General features: G+C 44.9%; 1 protein-coding gene across 2 annotated transcripts in view; it reads right to left on the bottom strand.

Annotated features, from left to right (window-relative positions):
• cfap44 (cilia and flagella associated protein 44) overlaps window positions 1-20,490 on the bottom strand; it is a 218,205-nt gene that overhangs the window by 33,099 nt on the left and 164,616 nt on the right. For both annotated transcript variants that reach the window (XM_078232289.1, XM_078232290.1), the window contains exons 24-27: window positions 17,861-18,038; window positions 15,592-16,047; window positions 12,315-12,518; window positions 3,804-3,999 (exon numbers count right to left, since the gene is read on the bottom strand). In XM_078232289.1, the coding sequence (XP_078088415.1) occupies window positions 3,804-3,999; window positions 12,315-12,518; window positions 15,592-16,047; window positions 17,861-18,038 (1,034 nt within the window). The remainder of the gene's footprint in view (window positions 1-3,803; window positions 4,000-12,314; window positions 12,519-15,591; window positions 16,048-17,860; window positions 18,039-20,490) is intronic.

Here is a 20,490-nt window from a genome sequence, read left to right as displayed (position 1 = left end):
GTGTGACGTCTCATCCTCTGGTCGGGGGGGGGTTCCGCGCTGTCTGTCTGCGGCCGATCCCTCCTCGCACCATCACTGGTACACTACCAGCCACAGATTACTCTTCCCTGCAGGAGCAAGAGAGCGGGAGAGATGGCTGTGGCTGGTAGTGTACCAGTGATGGTGCCAGGAGGGATCGCAGACACGCAGCGGAACCGCCCCCCCCCCTCCCCCTTGACCAGAGAATGAGACGTCACACCCCCTCTCCCCTCCCACCCCCCACCACCAAGAGGATGAGACATCACACCCCCCTCCCCTCCCAGCCCCCACCACCCAGAGGATGAGACATCACATCCCCTCTCCCCTCCCACCCCCCCAGGGGAAGATAAGTCACACCCCCTCCCCTCCCACCCACCTGCAAGAGGGCGATGTGGGCCCGCCCCCTCTCCTCATCCCACCACCCCCCCACCAGTGTTCCAACTGGGCCCGCCCCCCCCCCCCCCCCTCCTCCAGCAGACGCCAGCAGACCTGTGTGAAGCCCGGTTACTTCAGCCGTGGCTTGAAGTCAGTGTCCAGGAACGTGCTGCAGGCTGTCGAAGGACTGAAGGTGAGTGGGAAGGATGGTGGAGGGAGACCACGATCGAAGTAGGTTAGGGGTGTGCTCTGCCGGGGGGGCCTGCCTCCCAGAGGGGTCCAATCCTGGGGGTGGGGGGCTTGCCTCCCAGAGGGGTGCGATCCTGGGGTGGGAGAGGGGGTTGGGGGGATCTGCCGGGGTGGTTAGAGGGGGTGTCCGCGAAGGGTGGGCCTCGGCGATTAACCCTGCCGAATAAAAGTATAAGTTGGACTTTTATTTATCAGGTCGGTAAAGGCGCGGACGCGAATTGGGCCGAACGCTGGTAAAGGGGGAATTGATGGTAAAGTTGGGCACGCGCTTCATTAAGTCGATTTAAATGCATGCAAATGCATTCCAATCGTCACGCCGACCGATTTGCACGCGCAACGGAACGGCGCCCGAATCGGCTGTTGGTAAAGGCGCGATCCGCTAGGAATTGGGTGCGGATCGCGGCATGGGCCCGACGCCCAACTTTACCGCCATTTTACGCCCGAAAACCGGTGCGAAGATTTGGTAAAATCGGGCCTGTTGTGTCAAACTTTGGGGATAATTCTCTCAAAAAATTTCTAAATGTTGAATTCATGTCAAAAGACTAAATCCCACTGTCTTTTTTAGCGGAATTTTCAAAATGAATCTCCCACACTGTGCATCACAAAGTGCCCTAGCGTGATTCACATGAAAAAGCTGTGGATGAGGCCTATTCCCTTTGGAGAGGCCGGCAGCATAGCGCAGGGCGGACCACTGTGCATGCGCCGAGATCGCGCATGCACAGTAGGCCTACACTACCGGCCTTCCGATCACTGGTCAGCTCGATTGCTGACCAGCCTACGACCCCACATCTCTGCCCCTCCAATCCCCCCACGCCTTAATCGCTGGCCCCCCCGGGCAAACATCGCCCCCCCCACCCCCCCTTCCGGCCCACCTTGATCTCTCCCCCACCCCCACCCCCCGACAGTCCCACTCTTCCCCCCACCCCCCGACAGTCCCAATCTCCCCCAACCCCAGCAGTCCCGATCTCCCCCACCCCCCTCCAACACTGGCAGCCCCCAACCCCCTCCCTCCACCACCCACAGTCCCGACCATCCCCCACCCCGATGGCCAGCCCTGATCTCTGTCACCAAGCCTGAATGGCAGCGAGACCCCCACCCCCACCGACCTCCCCCACAGGCCCTGCCCCTACATTAGGCCCCCCATTAGGCCCCACACCCTTGGCATTGCCTGATGCTTGGTGGGCAGTGCCAAGATGCTCCCTTGGACATTGCCACTTTGCTCCTATCATTGTAATCCTCTATTCCACCCTTAAATGCTTATCTACTTCCCCCTCAAATGCCTCAAAGTATTCTCTTTAGGAATAGTGACTTCCACATTCTTGCCACTCTCGAAAAATGGAAAGTAGCCTATCGTCCTCTAGTGGTATTTCATTTTTTTTCTATCACTCTGGATATGACAGGAACATCAATAAAAAAAGGAAGGCTGTGGTGAGTAAATAACCATTAAGGAATGGTATTGGGGTATTGCAGTTCACTCCAAGACTCTGAATTGCCATGACAACACTCCTCAGCCTTCTGGCTAAGACCTAGCATCAGATCAAGCTCAAGATCAGGTGCAATGCCTTTTCTTGTCAGCTTGGATCTTGCACATCTCTCTTGTCAAATGATGAGATGACAATGAGAGAAAAAAGGGGTGATGTAATGAATAGATCAATCAAAACTCAGAGGATAAAGTCCTGATGGATTGCATCCACATATTTTAAAAGAATCTAGGGGTGAGATAACAAAGGCATGACTACACATATTTAACAACTCATCAGAAAAAAAGTGTAGCGTCAGAGGACTGGAGGATAATTAATTTAAAGCCTATAATTAAGATTGGGGACAGAACACGCCCAGTGAATTATAGACTGGTCAGTTTAACATTGGTGGTAGGAAAAATAATGCTAACAGTGCAGGGCTTTGATTCCCATTCTGGGCACGGTAGACTTGGGGCCTGCCTCCTTGCTTTGCCCCTGAGAGTGGAAAGCATTGATTAATCAGCATTGATAAACAGCCAAGAAGATAACTCAGAATGGAGCATTGGCAGGCAATGAGCCAAGGACCTAACTCAGACAAAGCATTAATGAAAGAATGAGCAGAGAGTGTAATGTATTGTAGTAGATGTAATTTATCTGGATTTTCAAAAGATCTTTAAGAAGTTGCCTCATTATAGAATAATGAATAAAGTCAGAGGACGTGGAGTCAGGGACAATGATTGCGAGCTGTTATAATGACAGAAAACAGAGAGTGGGAGTAAAGGGTGGCAGAAGGTGGGGAGTAGCATTCCACAAGGATCAGGGCTGGGCCCACAGCTGTTCACAGTTTACATTCAAGAATTGGACTTTGGAATCAAAATACAGTTTCTGAATTTGTGGATGACACGACGTTGGGGTGGCGGGGATAGTCAATACTGAGGAGGACTGCAATAACTTACAGGATGACATTAATAAACTCGCAGAATGAGCAAATAATTGGTAAATGAAGTTCACTCCAGATAAATGGGAGGTGGTACATTTTGATAGGAAGAATTGGGGGGGGGCGGGGTGCGAGGGGGGTGACATTACTTGGAAGTCTAGATGGGGAAGGGGAACAGAGGGATTCAAGAGTGATAGGAAAAAAAAAGAAATACCAGTAGAGGACGATAGGCTACTTTCCATTTTTCGAGAGTGGCAAGAATGTGGAAGTCACTATTCCTAAAGAGAATAGTTTGAGGCATTTGAGGGGGAAGTAGATAAGCATTTAAGGGCGGAATAGAGGATTACAATGATAGGTTTAGATGAAGAAAGATGGGAGGAGGCTCGAGTGAAGCATAAACACCAGCATGGAGTGGTTAAGCCAAATAACCTTTGACCCCATAGTGGACGCACATAGACTGAAGCAACGCAGGGTAACTCGAGATGGCCAATGATAGCAATTGTACCAATGGGTATCTATTCACTGAGAAATGATTGAAAACGCCATGAGTGGTTCGTGTTTCACTGTGGTTGTCATTCACTGTGGTTGTCATATAACAGAAATGTTATGTGTTATAGTTGCAGTGAGAGTTTCCAGTTTTGCCATTCTTCTTTAATCCAACTTAAAATTCAGATTTAAAGAAATAATCCTTAAAAAATATTGGTGGAAATGAACATGAGACTGAATTTATCACTCATTTCCTGAATCTCATTTAGTGTGCACACCTGCTGAGATTTTTGCTTCACTTTTTCTTCTCCGTTTGATTTTCTTCTTGAAGACTTTGGTGAGAAAATCAGCATGTTTGTTATTTTCACCGAGAGACATCAGGAAGGTGGCATGAAGGGCCTTCTCTTTCTCCTGTTGTTTAGCGACATCTCGCTTTTTGCTTTCTAACTGTTGCAGACATTCCTCTGATTTAATCTGTAATAGAAAGTACAGTAGTTTGTGTCAGAGTTAAGGACTGAAGGTTTGATTCTGCAGAGTAAAGGAGTGCTTGGTGACTAAGTATCACCAAAGAACAATCAGTTCAGCAGCAAAAACCACTCAACCTAGTGAGAACCTGTGTTTATTCAGTATCTCGACACACCTTCAGGCTCAAAGAGCTTTACAACCAAGTAACTACCTTTTGAAATGCAATCACCATTCTTCATTCACCAAGGATACAGCCCATTAGTATTTGCATTCCTTCTTATTCATCCCAATAGTGCAGGTCTGTCAAAGGTGAAGTTAAACAGGCCCAAGGAGCAGACCTATCCATACCTGCAGCATAGAGGCCTGGCCAAATTTTCCAACATAAGCCTCTTCTAATTGAAAGTGGGACTCAGGTAAAGCATGCCCAGAAACACTGGCCCTCAGCACAGTCAGCTCACAATCAAAAAGTCTGATGAGGATATAGCACCTGTACGTCTGCCTCCACGTTGCACCCTGTTTTGTAAAAATACATTTGGTGAATGTAACCTTTTATATTTCAATCCTCAGACCATTGCCATTCTCTCAAGCCCTGAATACCAATTCTGGAGAGATCCCAATATTACCCCTGCAGTGCCTTCTTCAGCTTCCATCTGACCTCAGGAGAAGACATCTCAGTGCTTCTTCAATGTTTAAAATGCTGCTCAAAGCTTTTAATTGTCTCTATTTTACATCTTGCCTAAGTTACTATAACTAGTTGGTTGGTTATCAAGTCATGAATGACAGCTTCTGGGAAATCCGTGGTGGGGACTCGGCAGTATGTTGTCTATTTTTCACCATTCTGCTCCTGCAACAAAAGTTAACTTCCCACATTTTGGTACTCAAACAAATCTTTTTGTGCAAGGAATTAAGACTCCATGCAACCTTCAGCTATCACCACCCTAGACATCCAAGGTCAATCAGTTTTCTCTTGCATCATCGTAACATCACTCCAACTTTTAATGACTTCTTTCAGGCTCCAGAAGGCTACTATTTTTCTGCCCAAGTTCAAGTATCACTACATGTTACCCCACCTCTCCAAATCCCATCAGTCCTGAACAAAACAGCAAGACAAAGCTGCCGCACCTTCTCCTGGACCCTGTGGCTTCTTGCTGGTTGATTTTCCACATTGTAGCACCAGCTATACTTGAGAGTGGCATGAGATATAAAAGATGATTCAGGACAGCACAGTGGCACAGTAGTTAGTACAGCTGTCTCAGTGCCAGGGACCTGGGTTTAATTCTGGCCTTGGGTGTCTGTGTGGAGTTTGCACATCCTCCCCATTGTCTGTGTGGGTTTCCTCCACTGGGTGCTCCGGTTTCCTCCCACAGTCCAAAGATATGTATGTTAGATGGATTGGCCATGCTAAATTGCCCCTTAGTGCCCAAAGATGTGTAGGTTAGGTGGATTAACCATGCTAAATGCCGGGGTTTCAGGAATAGGGCAGGGAAGGTAGGGGGAGCGGGCCTGGGTTGGATGCTTTTTTGGAGAGTTGGTGCAGACTCGATGGGCCGGATGGCCTTTTTCTGCTTTGCAGGAATTCTATGATTGATGTACAGGGAAAGGGCAGAAGAGTGACTAATCGGATAGCTCTTTCTGAGACCTGGTAGACCACAAAACCCCACTTTCTGTTCTGTTTCCTCCTGTGATTCCATAGACCTACTCCACAGCTTCATCTGTGTGGCTGAAATATCAAATCAGTGACTGTCTGCTATGTTGGAAACTCCCATTAAAAATGTGACAGGACAGATGTTACCAGCTGTGACCATACCTAATTTGGAAAAAAAACATTGCCCGTGTTGACATAGGACTTTTGAATGGAACCAAGACTGAAACATTATAATAATATACTTGTCGGTCTGCTGTGATAATACATGGTGAGTCAGAGAATACAATTTGTCACGTGTAATGTGTGTCCCAATTGGGCTACAGATGGTGCAATCTTTCCTGTACAATAGTATCAAGCTGTTAAGCAAGATGCTGCTGTATCACTGCAATCTCAGCATGCTAACTACAATTAATTGGAAACTTTTTGATGGATATTCATATTTATAAATATCTGTGAGTCAACATTTTAATATCAAATATTAAGCAAAAACGAATACAATTCATTTACAATATTAAAGCATTAAAATATATGAATTGAAAATTTTAAAATATTGAACAGCTGAGAATGTTCATCAGTATTCACTGAATCATTATTTTTAAGGTTTCTACTTGTGAATATTTATTATAGAATCCCTATAGAGAAGAAGGAGGCCATTTGGCCTATTGAGTCTGCAACGACTCTCCAAAAGAACATCTTACCCAGGTCCCAACCTGCTCTATTCCCATAAACCCATGCATTTACCATGGCTAATCCACCTAAGCTACACATCTTTAGACACTTACAGAACAATTTAGCATGGCCAGTCCACCTAATCTGCATATGTTTGGACTGTGAGAGTAAACGGGAACACCCGGAGGAAACCCACGCAGACATGGGGAGAACATGCAAACTCCACAGTCACCCAACATAGAACATAGAACATTACAGCACAGTACAGGCCCTTCGGCCTTCGATGTTGCACCGACCTGTGAAACCAATCTAAAGCCCATCTAACCTACACTATTCCAATATCATCCATATGTTTATCCAATGACCATTTAAATGCCCTTAATGTTGGTGAGTCCACGACTGTTGCAGGCAGGGCATTCCACGCCCTTACTACTCTCTGAGTAAAGAACCTACCTCTAACATCTGTCCTATATCTCTCACCCCCCAATTTAAAGCTATGTCCCCTCGTGCTAGCCATCACCATCCGAGGAAAAAGGCTCTCACTGTCCACCCTATCTAATCCTCTGATCATCTTGTATGCCTCTATTAAGTCACCTCTTAACCTTCTTCTCTCTAATGAAAACAGCCTCAAGTCCCTCAGCCTTTCCTCATAAGACCTTCCCACCATACCAGGAACATCCTGGTAAATTTCCTCTGCACCCTTTCCAATGCTTCCACATCCTTCCTATAATGCGGTGACCAGAACTGTACGCAATACTCCAAGTGCAGCCGCACCAGAGTTTTGTACAGCTGCAACATGACCTCATGGCTCCGAAACTCAATCCCTCGACCAATAAAAGCTAACACACCATACACCTTCTTAACAACCCTATCAACCTGGGTGCCAACTTTCAGGGATCTATGCACATGGACACCGAAATCTCTCTGCTCATCCACACTACCAAATATCTTACCATTAGCCCAGTACTCTGTATTCCTGTTACTCCTACCAAAGTTGGCGGCACGGTAGCACAGTGGTTAGCACTGCTGCTTCACAGCTCCAGGGTCCCGGGTTCGATTCCCGGCTCGGGTCACTGTCTGTGTGGAGTTTGCACATTCTCCTTGTGTGTGCGTGGGTTTCCTCCGGGTGTTCCGGTTTCCTCCCACAGTCCAAAGATGTGCGGGTTAGGTTGATTGGCCAGGTTAAAAATTGCCCCTTAGAGTCCTGGGATGTGTAGGTTAGAGGGATTAGCGGGTAAAAATATGTGGGGGTAGGGCCTGGGTGGGATTGTGGTCGGTGCAAACTCGATGGGCCGAATGGCCTCCTTCTGCACTGTAGGGTGTCTATGTCTATGACTATGTCTATGTCTATGAATCACCTCACACTGTTCCGCATTAAACTCCATTTGTCACCTCTCAGCCCAGCTCTGCAGCTAATCTATGTCCCTCTGTAACTTGCAACATCCTTCCGCACTGTCCACAACTCCACCAACTTTAGTGTCATCCGCAAATTTACTAACCCATCCTTCTATGCCCTCATCCAGGTCATTTATAAAAATGACAAACAGCAGTGGCCCCAAAACAGATCCTTGCGGGACACCACTAGTAACTGAACTCCAGGATGAACATTTCCCATCAACCACCACCTTCTGTTTTCTTACAGCTAGCCAATTTCTGATCCAAACCGCTAAATCACCCTCAATCCCATGTGTCCGTATTTTCTGCAATAGCTTACCATGGGGAACTTTATCAAACGCTTTACTGAAATCCATATACACCACATCAACGGCACAGTAGCACAGTGGTTAGCACTGCTGCTTCACAGCTCCAGGGACCTGGGTTCGATTCCCGGCTTGGGTCACTGTGTGGAGTTTGCACATTCTCCTCGTGTCTGCGTGGGTTTCCTCCGGGTGCTCCAGTTTCCTCCCACAGTCCAAAGATGTGCGGATTAGGTTGATTGGCCATGCTAAAATTGCCCCTTAGTGTCCTGAGGTGCGTCGGTTAGAGGGGTTACTGCGTAAAATATGTAGGGCCTGGGTGGGATTGTGGTCGGTGCAGACTCGATGGGACGAATGGCCTCTTTCTGTACTGTAGGGTTTCTATGATTTCTATGAACTGCTTTACCCTCATCCACCTCTTTGGTCACCTTCTTAAAGAACTCAATAAGGTTTGTGAGGCACGACCTACCCTTCACAAAACCGTGTCGACTATCCCTAATCAAATTATTCCTTTCTAGATGATTATAAATCTTATCTCTTATAATCCTTTCCAAAACTTTGCCCACAACAGAAGTAAGGCTCACCGGTCTGTAATTACCAGGGTTGTCTCTACTCCCCTTCCTGAACAAGGGGACAACATTTGCTATCCTCCAGTCTTCTGGCACTATTCTTGTAGACAATGACGACATAAAGACAAAGCCAAAGGCTTTGCAATCTCCTCTCTAGTCTCCCAGAGAATCCTAGGATAAACCCCATCCGGCCCAGGGAACTTATCTATTTTCACACTTTCCAGAATTGCTAACACCTCCTCCTTATGAACCTCAATCCAGTCTAGTCCAATAGCCTGTATCTCAGTATTCTCCTCGACAACATGGTCTTTTTCCTGAGTGAATACTAATTAAAAATATTCATTTAGCGCCTCTCCTATCTCTTCGGACTCCATGCACAACTTCCCACGACTGTCCTTGACTGGCCCTAATCTTACCCTAGTCATTCTTTTATTCCTGACATACCTATAGAAAGCTTTAGGGTTTTCCTTGATCCTACCTGCCAAAGACTTCTCATGTCCCCTCCTGGCTCTTCTTAGCTCTCTCTTTAGGTCCTTCCTGGCTAACTTGTAATTCTCAAGCGCCCTAACTCAGCCTTCACGTCTCATCTTTAGATAAGTCTCCTTCTTCCTCTTCACAAGAGATTCAGCTTCTTTAGTAAACCACGGTTCTCTCGCTCGACCACTTCCTCCCTGCCTGACAGGTACATACTTATCAAGGACACACAGTAGCTGTTCCTTGAACAAGCTCCACATTTCAATTGTGCCCATCCCCTGCAGTTTCCTTCCCCATCCCATGCATCCTAAATCTCACCTAATCGCATCATAATTTCCTTTCCCCCACTATAACGCTTACCCTGCGGTATATACCTATCCTTTTCCATCGCTGAAGTAAACGTAACCGAATTGTGGTCACTATCGCCAAAGTGCTCACCTACCTCCAAATCTAACACCTGGCCTGGTTCATTACCCAGTACCAAATCTAATGTGGCCTCGCCGCGCCTCTTGTTGGCCTATCTACATACTGTGTCAGGAAACCCTCCTGCACACATTGGACAAAAACTGACCCCTCTAAAGTACTCGAACTATAGTGTTTCCAGTCAATATTTGTAAAGTTAAAGTCCCCCATAACCACTACCCTGTTACTTTCGCTTCTATCCAGAATCATCTTTGCAATCCTTTCCTCTACATCTCTGGAACTTTTCAGAGGCCTATAGAAAGCTCCCAACAGGGTGACCTCTCCTTTCCTGTTTCTAACCTCAGCCCTTGCTACCTCAGTAGACGAGTCCTCATCAAACGTCCTTTCTGCCACCGTAATACTGTCTTTTACTAACAATGCCACACCTCCCCCTCTTTTACCACCTTCCCTGATCTTACTGAAACATCTAACCTGCAACTGTCCCTACTCTATCCATGTCTCCGAAATGGCCACAACATCGAAGTCCCAGGTACCAACCCATGCTGCAAGTTCACCCACCTTATTCCGGATGCTCCTGGCGTTGAAGTAGACACACTTCAAACCACCTTCCTGCCTGCCGGTACACTCCTGCGACCTTGAAACCTGATTCCTGACCTCACTACTCTCAACCTCCTGTACACTGGAGCTACAATTCAGGTTCCCATCTCCCTGCTGAATTAGTTTAAACCCTCCCGAAGAGCATTAGCAAATTTCCCTCCCAGGATATTGGTACCCCTCTGGTTCAGGTGTAGACCATCCCGTTTGTAGAGGTCCCACCTACCCCAGAATGAGCCCCAATTATCCAAGTATCTGAATCCCTCCCTCCTGCACCATCCCTGTAGCCGTGTTCAATTGGCCGGATTGGTTCAATTGGTTCAACCGAGGCCGGAATTGAACCCAGGTCCCTGGCACTGTGAGACAGCAGTGCTGACCACTGTGCCATGGTATCACATGCCCAATTCCCTTTTGAAAGTTACTTTTCATTATTGCTATCACCACACTTTCAGACAACGTGTTCCGGGTCATAAAAACTCAGGGTAAAATTTAAAAGCAATTTTGTCAATTGTCTGGTACCAAGTAAATAGCTCTTTCAGAGAGTTAGCATCACAACTACAGGACAAATGGTCAATCAACATTGAATGTGATAAGGGTGAGATTGTGCTAAGAGATGAGGATGTCGGTTTTAGAGTGCTAGCATAGGCAGAATAGGATGGATCACAGAATTATTACACCACAGAAGGAAGCCTTTCGGTTATCTTGTCTGCACCGGCTCTCTAGATGACTTAGTGTCATTCTCTTGCCTTTTCCACATACCCCAGCACATTGTTTCTATTTAAATAATCATCTAATGCCCTCTTGAATGTCTCAATTGAACCTGCCTCCACCACACTTCCAGGCAATGCATTCCAGACCCAAACCAACTGTTGTGTGAAGACATTTATTCTCGCATTACATTTGCTTCTTTTGCAAATCATTTTAAATCTGTACCCTCTCGTTCTTGACTCTTTTACAAGAACAGCTTCTCCCTATCTATACTCTGTCCAGCCCCCTCATGATTTTGAACATCTCTCGCAAATCTCCTATTAGCTTACTTCTCTCCAAGGAGAACAGTCCCAATCTCTCGAATCTATTCTCATAACTGAAGTTTCTCATCCCTGGAATCATTCTTGTAAACCTCTTCTGCACTCTCTCCAATACATTTATATCCTTCCTATAGTGTGGCACCCAGAACTGTACACAATATTCTAGCTGAAGTCTAATGTCTTGTATAAGTTCAGTATAACCTAGAAATCATAGAAATCATAGAAACCCTACAGTGCAGAAGGAGGCCATTCGGCCCATCAAATCTGCACCAACCACAATCCCACCCAGGCCCTACCCCCACATATTTACCCGCTAATCCCTCTAACCTACGCAGGACTCTAAGGGGCAATTTTTAACCTGGCCAATCAACCTAACCTGCACATCTTTGGACTGTGGGAGGAAACCGGAGCACCCGGAGGAAGCCCACGCAGACACGAGGAGAATGTGCAAACAGACAGTGGCCCAAGCCGGGAATCGAACCCAGGTCCCTGGAGCTGTGAAGCAACAGTGCTAACCACTGTGCTACCTCCTTGCTCTTGTACTCTATGCCCCCATTAATAAAGCTCAGGATACGGAATGCTTTATTAACTGCTCTCTCCACCTGTCTTGTTACCATCAATGATCTATGTACATATGCACCCTGGTCCCTCTGTTCCTGCACTCCCTCATTTCATATTGTCTCTCCATGTTCATCGCACCAAAATTAATCACCTCACAGTTCTCTGTATTGAACTTCATCTGCCACCTAGCTGCTCACTCCACCAACTTGTCTATGCCCTTTTGATGCTCTACACGGTCTTCCTCACAGTTTACAATGCTTCCAAGTTTTGTGTAATCCACAATCGTTGAAATTACCTTCTGCACACCACGATCAAGATCATTCATATATATCAGGAAAAGCATGGGTCTGAATACCGACCCCTGGGGGACTCCACAACAGATCGGAAGATTTGTGGTGGAGTCCCCCAGGGGTCGGTATTCAAGCCCCGAAAAATAGCCATTGACTATTACATTCTTCTTCACTTCCTGAATGCACCCTTTTAGGTAACTCTCCAGTGAATGAGTGCAACGTGAGTTCTATAGAAATATTGCCGGTCACTGCCTTTTAGTTGTAGACATAGAATGAAATAAAAAGATTCAATAAAAAGTTTTAAAATGATGGTAGTTCATTCCAGAAAAGCTTTATTCTCCACAAAACCAAAGAGAAACTAATTGATTGCTCACCTGTGTCTCCAGCCGGTCAGTGGTGCGTTGGTTGACACGTTCCTGCAAAATATCCTCACTCTTTTCAAACTCCTTCAAGAGAAGGACCTCTTCGAAAAGTGTAACATGCCGTAGGTCAGCCATCTTCATAGCAATGTCCAGCTTGCATTTCTGGTGGCAAATGACCCGAAGTTCTGCATCAAAGTTCTTTATCAAATCATTGATCTGGAGACAGAATTGCATTAAAGGTGAAATCTGAAAGCTGCAGGAAATTGGCCATACTTCCTATTGAAGAATCCCCACCATTCCACAGTTACATCACACTTTCAATAAATAACTCTTCTTGTTTTCCAATGAATAGTTTGAGTTCGTGGCTCACTGGACTTGACTCTTTCAAATACATTCAACTTCGTCCCAGTAGAAACTGTGGTGTGGGAGAGTTAAACCCAGTAGAAACTTCCAATCAATGCTATTCCAAGAACTATAGTTTGCATGGCTGTTATTGAATTATTAGCAACATGCTATATCTTTAAGCCATACTAAACTGAGGGACGGGAAACTGTGTAGAACCCCTCCAGCTGTATGCCTGACATGGATTGTACATTTTGAATATCAGGAGTAATGAAAGTGTATCGGGGTACCTCCAAGTGAAAATGCTCTGTGCACTTTCCGTAATATCCTATTTTAAATGTTTTGCCCTTGGATATATGCTTGACATGTAATGTGAATAATAAAAATTAACTGTATTGCAATTATATTGAGGCAGCTCATAGTGGACATGCTGCATGGTGTAAAATTGATTTGTTTATTGTTTTTAGGCCATTCGGCCCATCGAGCCTGCTCAACCACTCAATCAGATAATGGCTGATCATCTACCTCAATGCCACTTTCCCACACTATCTCCATATCCCTTTATATTATTAGTCTCCAGAAATCAATTGATTTCTGCTTGAACACGCTGAATGACTGAGCTTCCACAGCCCTCTGGGGTAGAGAATTCCAAAGATTCAACACTTTGAGTGAAGAAATTTCTCCTCATCTGTCTTAAATGGCCTACCCCTTATCATGACATGATGTCCCTTGGTTTTAGACTCACCAGCCAGGGGAAACATCTTATCTACATCCATCCTGTCATGCTGTGTAAGGATTTTGTAAGTTTCAATGAGTTCACCCTCCATTCCTCGCAATTCTAGGGAATACGACACATTTCCTCAATCTCTCCCCAAACAACAGTGCCACCATCTCAGGGATTAATCTGGTGCATCTCCGTTGCACTCTCTATAGTAAGTATATCCTTCCTTAGATAAGGGAACCAGAACTGTGCACAATACTTCAGGTGTTGTGTCAACAAGGCTCTATATAATGCAACAAGACATCCTTACTCCTGTACTCAAATCCCCTCACGATGAAGGGCAACATACTATTTATCTTCCTGATTGTTTGCTGTACCTGCTTGCTCGCTTTTAGTGATTCATGAACAAAGACACCCAAGTTCCTTTGGACACCCGTGTGTCCCAACCTCTCACCATTTAAGAAATATTCTCCTTTTCTATTTTTTTGCCAAACAGCACTGCCGCCTTACAGCGCAAGGGACCCAAGTTTGATTCTACTCTCGGGTGACTGTGTGGAATTTGCACATTTGCTTCCAGGTCCTCCAGTTTCCTCCCACAGTCCAAGGATGTGCAGGTTAGTTGGATTGGCTATGCTAAATTGCTCCATAGTGTCCCAAGATGTGTAGGTTAGGGGGATTAGTGGGGTTAATGGGGTTGCGAGGATAGGGCCTGGGTAAAATGCTCCTTTTGAGAGTTGGTGCAGACACGATGGGCTGAATGGCCTCCTTCTGCACTGTAGTGATTCTATGGATCTGGTACTCGACCTGGAGTCTTGTCTCAGTCAGACCATCAAGGACCTAGCCCTACAGAGGTTGTACAAAAAGGGTGTGCTGAAGGACATGTAACTCATTGGGTTCCAAGACACATACGCGAGGTCATGGATTAGGTTCCTTTGGAATCTGGACCATGGCTCCCCCTTCCTCTATTCACTGGTAAAAAGGCAAGGGGGTCCGTAATCAGCTCCTTACACTGCTGGCTAATGACAGGTCTCTTGCCTAGGATCTGGAGGGAGTAAAAGCTCCAACCAGAGCCTATAATACTGCTCTGTTCTCTCCGGATCTGTCTGGTGAGAATACTGGCAGAGTTTTGTGGGATGGGCTGCTGCAGGTTGGCCCAGAGGGTGCCGAGAAGCTTGATGTTCCGCTTGTTTGGCAGAGTTGATCAGCGCCCTCAACAGCCTCTCGAGCGGCAAGTCCCCAGGACTGGAGGGGCTGGCCGCCAAGTTCCCAGGGTGCTCTGGGATGGCTTGACGAATGATTATGTCTGGGTCCTCGAGAAAGTCTAGTGACTGGTGAGGTGTCCTCTCGTGGTGCAGGGTTGTCATGGTCCTGCTGCTAAAGAGCGGGGGTAGTCTCCACCTTCTGTAAAACTGGCCTCTCTGCTCAACACAGGTTACAAATTCTTTGCCAGGGCAATGTCTTCTCTCCTTGGCACCATTGTAGCCACAGTACTTATATGGCTAGTCTGGTTGAGTTTCTGGTCAATGGTAACCCCCAGGATGTTGATAGTGAAGGATTCAGCAATGGCAATATCATTAAATGTCAAAGGAAGATGATTGGAATCTCTCTCAGAAATGACCATTGCCAAGTACTTCTGTGGCATGAATGTCACTTGCCACTTATCAGCCAAAACCTGAATGTTGTCCAGGTCTTGATGCATCCCCCCCCCCCCCCATTAATCACAACCATCTTCCTTTGTGACTTCAACCAGTGGAGAGATTTCCTCATGATTCCCACTGACTCCAGTTTCACTGGGATTGATGACACACTCGACCAGACACTGCCTTGATGTCAGGGGCAGTCATTCTCACCTTATTTTCTGTCATTTTAAATTTGAAATTGTTTGTAATATACTGTTATAAATTTTATGAGTAAAGTATATTTAACTCCAAACTGGGGACAGCTGATATCCAACATTACATCTTTATATCACTGACTATGAATGGATAATGTTCATCGTCATATTGATACCAGGCTGTGGTGTCCGTGAATGTGGTAGAATGCTCAGTACTGATCAGACATACTTTATTCATTCAACTTCATAAACATCGGTGGATTTTGTTCTGAGCTTTCTGTAAAACCATATGTTTTATAAAGGAATGATATTTAATTGGGTTAACTAAAACCCAGTGAATGTTTTTACTTAGGTTAACATGCCTCCTATTGTCATTGTCATCTGCAACATACCTTATTCAGGACGGCAGTTTGCAAATATAAATTTGTTTTCTCTTCGATGATTTGGATTTCCGCCTCCAGCTGTGATGGTTCTATCACCTCAGTCACTGGTGATTTTGTAGCATTTCGTTCCAGTTGCTGAACTGAGCTAGCTTCTGATGCGTTTGCAGTTTCAGATGATTTTCCAAAGTCACTGAGCTGTTCAGACATTTTCTTGCGTTTCTTGCTGGAACTGTCTTCTTCCCTGAACTCCAGCAGTTTTTCCTGGTCAATTTGGAACAACTTCTCAGGCACCTCATCAGGGTACAGACTTGGAACGATGGGAATAGGAAGATGTTGTGAAGCGTCGAGCTTCATCTGTATCGACCTCAACTCCTCAGTCAGTCTGGTGATTTGCTCAATAATATCAAGCTTTGTGTCACGAAGATTAACTACCTTTCTGCTCATTTCAACTTTAAATTCATGAATCTATAAAAGATGGTTAAAAAAAAAATCATTAAGTTGCCTGGATATAAATACCCTGATGATTGAAGTTTCATGTAATATATAATTATCCAACCATAGGATAATCCAAGAAACTTGCATGCAACATGAGCTAACAAACCTGTCCAATGTGAGTCACAGGTTAGGGGAATGTATTTGCCAGTCTGGCTTCAGAAATATGCCACATGGTGGAAATCAGTGCAGTTGGAGATGAATTTTAAGGGACATATACGATTCAGAGATTTAAAACATTCAATTATCACATTTACGGATTGTATATTTTAAGTACATAGCTCTGTACATATCTCTCAATACTTTGTACATTGTGTTACGTAAATGGCTCTGTCCACATTTCTCAATATTCTGTTCTTGTGCACTGGACCGATGTCCTGAGCCACTTCAGTCACAGCACAAGGCAGGATATATTTTCCCATTGAATCTCTCACCTGTTGCAGGGGGTGATATGTGGTGAATATAAAACTGCTACAGTCCTTTAAAAACAAACTCAATAGGTTCTTATTATGCACATAAAAGTTGTCACTTAGGTGAGACCAACAGAAATAGTCAACCAAGTTGTCTGGATCTCCTTTTCGTTGAAGAGAAATTCCTTAGATTTTTTTGTTAATCTGCCTGCAGATTTGTTTCTTGACATTTTGCCTATCTGGGTGGGGGCTTGGACAGTATGCGAGTTTGCATTATTGACTGGGTAGGGCGGAGTTGATGAAGCATAGAAACATAAAAACTAGAAGCAGGAGTTGGCCATTTGGCCCTTCGAGCCTTCTCAACCATTCATCTTGATCATGGCTGATCATCGAATTCAATGTCCTGATCCCACCTTCCTCTCAATTCCCTTGATCCCTTTAGCCCCAAGAGCTATATCTAACTTCTTCTTGAAATCAGAAACATTTTGGCCTCAACTACATTCTGTGGTAGTGAATTCCACACATTCATCACCCTTTGGGTGAAGAAATTTCTCCTCACCTCAGTTCTAAAAGGTTTTTTACCCCTTATCCTTGAACTATGACCTCTAGTTCTGGACTCCCCCATCATTGGGAACATTCTTTCTGACTCTACTCTGTCTAACCCTGTTAGAATTTAATAAGTTTCTATGAGATCCCCTCTCACTCTTCTAAACTCCAATGAATATAATCCTAACCAATGAGTTTGGTGGTCTTTTCCTGCTCCTCTATTCAGCCGTTTTTGAATTTTGTACTATGGGTGCAACATTTTATTATGATAAAAGAGGCTGTGAGAAACCAGTGCCAATAGGGAACCTGGTAGGAGCTCAAAGATTAAAAAGGTGTTGTCACATTAGTTGGGTGTACTATAAACCTCAAAATTGTGGAGAAGAGTCCAAATCTGTGACCCATCCTCCTTTTCTGGAAGGAAATCTGCAGTCAGATTAGAGAGACATTGATAACAACAAAATTATAGCACCGGGAACAGGGTGTATCGGTGTGATTATCTGCTTACTAACATAGTGGATCAGCACTGAGACACTGTTCAAGTCAAATGGTCCATGCTGTAACTGTTATGCATGTCTCTACATCCAAAAGATTTCCTACAGCCCAATATGCATGCATAATTGATTAATCCAATGAACCAGGATGTTCAGGAAGTTTTTACTGTGCTAGACAGATGCTCTACGCCATACTATTCTCACTTAGATGTACATTCAGCAGTAATTAATCAATCCTGTGCTCCTCAAAAACAGCAGGGGCCATAGATTTGGGGCTTCAACCTATGTGGAAGAGGTGAACATGATCCACAATCCACAGCAAATCCAATGAATACATACCAGCTCCTCGAGGCGAATAAGTTGATTCCTTTTCTTCTCTGCATTAATACGCAGATGTTCCGGTACAGTGTAGTCAGCAGCGGTCTTTAACTTGAAATCTCCCATGTTCTCCTGAGCTTCTTTAATTGCTGCCACATCATTGGGATCTTCATAGTTATCATCGGGTCTGCTCATGTAACTACAGAAGAAAGAGCAGTAGTGTAAAGAATCCTGCTGTGCTTCTGTTGTAGATATGATGTTCAGGCTTCTCACCCCCAACCATAAGAACATAACAACAGCAATGTGCCAATCAGCTCCTTGAGCCCATTCTGCCATTCAACAATATCATGGCTGATCAGTACTACAACTCCATTTACTTGTTATAATGTTTTAATTCATTCATGGGATGTGAGTGACACTAGCAAGGCCCAGCATTTCTTACACGTCCTTAATTGTCCTTGAGAAGGTGGTGGTGAGCTGCCTTCTTGAACCACCTATCCATGAAGTGTAGGTACACCTATAGTGCTGTTAGGGAGTTCGAGGATTTTGATCCAGCGACAGTGAAGGAACTGCGATTTATTTCCAAGTCAGGTTGATGAGTATCTTGGAGGGGAACAGGTGTTCCCTGTATCTGCCCTTGTCTTTCTAGATGGTAGAGGTCACGAATTTGCAAAGAGCTGTCAAAGGAAACCTGTAACCCTCAATATCTATCAAAATCAAAAATATATCAAAATCACCAAATTGGATGAGATATCTAAAGTTTCAGACTAATAAAGATTTGGGAGTCAGGTAGGGCCCTTCCATAATAAGCACTCCAAGGAAACTGGGATCAGCCTTCCAGTTGCCCTTTTCTACAGTCATTATCTCATTGCTGCTTGTGGGACCAAATTGGTTGATGTGTTTCTACATTTTGACATTGAGTACACTTCACTAACAACTGATTAGCTGTGAAACACAAAGTCTGTGCTATGAATGTGAAAGGTACTATAGAAATGCCATCATTTTCAACAATTTGCATTTATATAGTATAGTAAAACATCTCAAGGTGCTGCACAGGAGCATTACCAAACAAGAATTGATACTGAACCAAAGGAGACAATATAACAGGCGACCAAAAGCCTGGTCAAGGAAGTACGTTTTCGATAGCTTTGTGGGGAGAAGAAAGGGAATGCCTGAGCTTCGGGCCCTGACAGCTGAAGGCAAGGAAGGCCAGAAATGGAAAATAAATCAGGAATGCATACAACTAGAGTAAGGAGGACACAGATTTCTTGGAGGATTGTAGAGCTGGAGGAAGTTAGAAATAGGGAGGAACGAGGATATCAGGGATTTGAACACAAAGGTGTGAATTTTAAATTATGGTGTTGGTGAGCCTGGAGCCAATGTAAGTTGATAGGCAGAGGGGCAATAATGTGATACGGGCAGCAGAGCTTTGGAATAGTGCAAGTTTGTGGAAGGTGGACACATACAAGCTTAGTTTCAGGAGCATGACCTGACCTGACTGAAAACTCTTGCCTGTCGCCACACAATTTTGATTCAGCGCTTGGTTTTGACACCGAAACACAGCTGGATTGTTGCAAAGCCCAAATAAATAAAGTGGTGTGTTCAAAGGGAACTGGTGAAAGCAACAATGGGCTTGTGTGATTAGTTTCTCCAAATCCAATGGACATCAGATTGAGGACAGACACCCTCTGATCACTGTGTGTCGCTATATCATAAATATATTTGTGAGGAGTTCCTTGTTTTCCCACCTTTTACAAACACCTTTATCAAAGGAGAATCAAACAGAAATAGGGAGAAGGGGGAAGCTCATCTACACAATGTTGCTGCAAAGGCCTGGATCAGCTACTAGGTTGGCACTGGGAGTAGGAAGATTCTCTTCTCACCACCATAGTTCTGCAGCAATAGTCCTGCCACTGGGAGCTTGCCATTGACTGGCCAGGCATGTGGGAAAGAAGGACAGAGACAACGGCGCAATACCTCAAAATGGCTGTGGGATTTCCTATTACTGCACCTTCAAGGGGTGCATCAGGAACCTTAAAAAGTTTGGGGATGCCATATTAGTTCAGAACACTCAGTGCACAGAATTCAAAATATTCTCAGACTCATCAGTTGTTGAATGTCGAGCAAGTCAGAGGAGGGACCAAATATTTGAGGCCAGAATTAGGCATCCATCCAGAGGGGGGTGGCCACATCCATACTACCCCGTTCTGCACAGTGCTGTCAATAGAACTCTAGTCACTACACCTGAGTAGCTGTGACATCTTGTAAGAAAGCACTGTACTAAACATAGTTCACAATTTTCCCTCAATGACAGGTAATTCCATTAATCATTCATCACTGATCAGTTAATATCAAAACTAACTACTGGATTTTTAAAAGGAGTCAACTACAATCAATTCAATTACTACAACACCAACTCACATATATATCTACAGAAAGTGCCAGAAAAGCTCAGCAGGTCCAGCAGCATCTTTGGAGAGAGAAACAAAGTTAATGTTTTGTGTCTGAACTAGAGTCATTTGAGAGTCGAAACACTTTTTCGCGCCTCTTGCCACATGTTTCACTTTGGTGGAGGTAGCCTTCCATTGAGCCGGTGGTGGGATCTTTTGGTCCCGCCACTGTCAATGGAGTTTCCCAGTTTATGCACTTCC

Source organism: Mustelus asterias, chromosome 17, assembly GCF_964213995.1.
Source record: "Mustelus asterias chromosome 17, sMusAst1.hap1.1, whole genome shotgun sequence".
Classification (NCBI taxonomy): domain Eukaryota; kingdom Metazoa; phylum Chordata; class Chondrichthyes; order Carcharhiniformes; family Triakidae; genus Mustelus; species Mustelus asterias.
The sequence above is the reverse complement of the archived record's forward strand: the minus strand, read 5'-3'. Positions and strand labels throughout refer to the sequence as shown.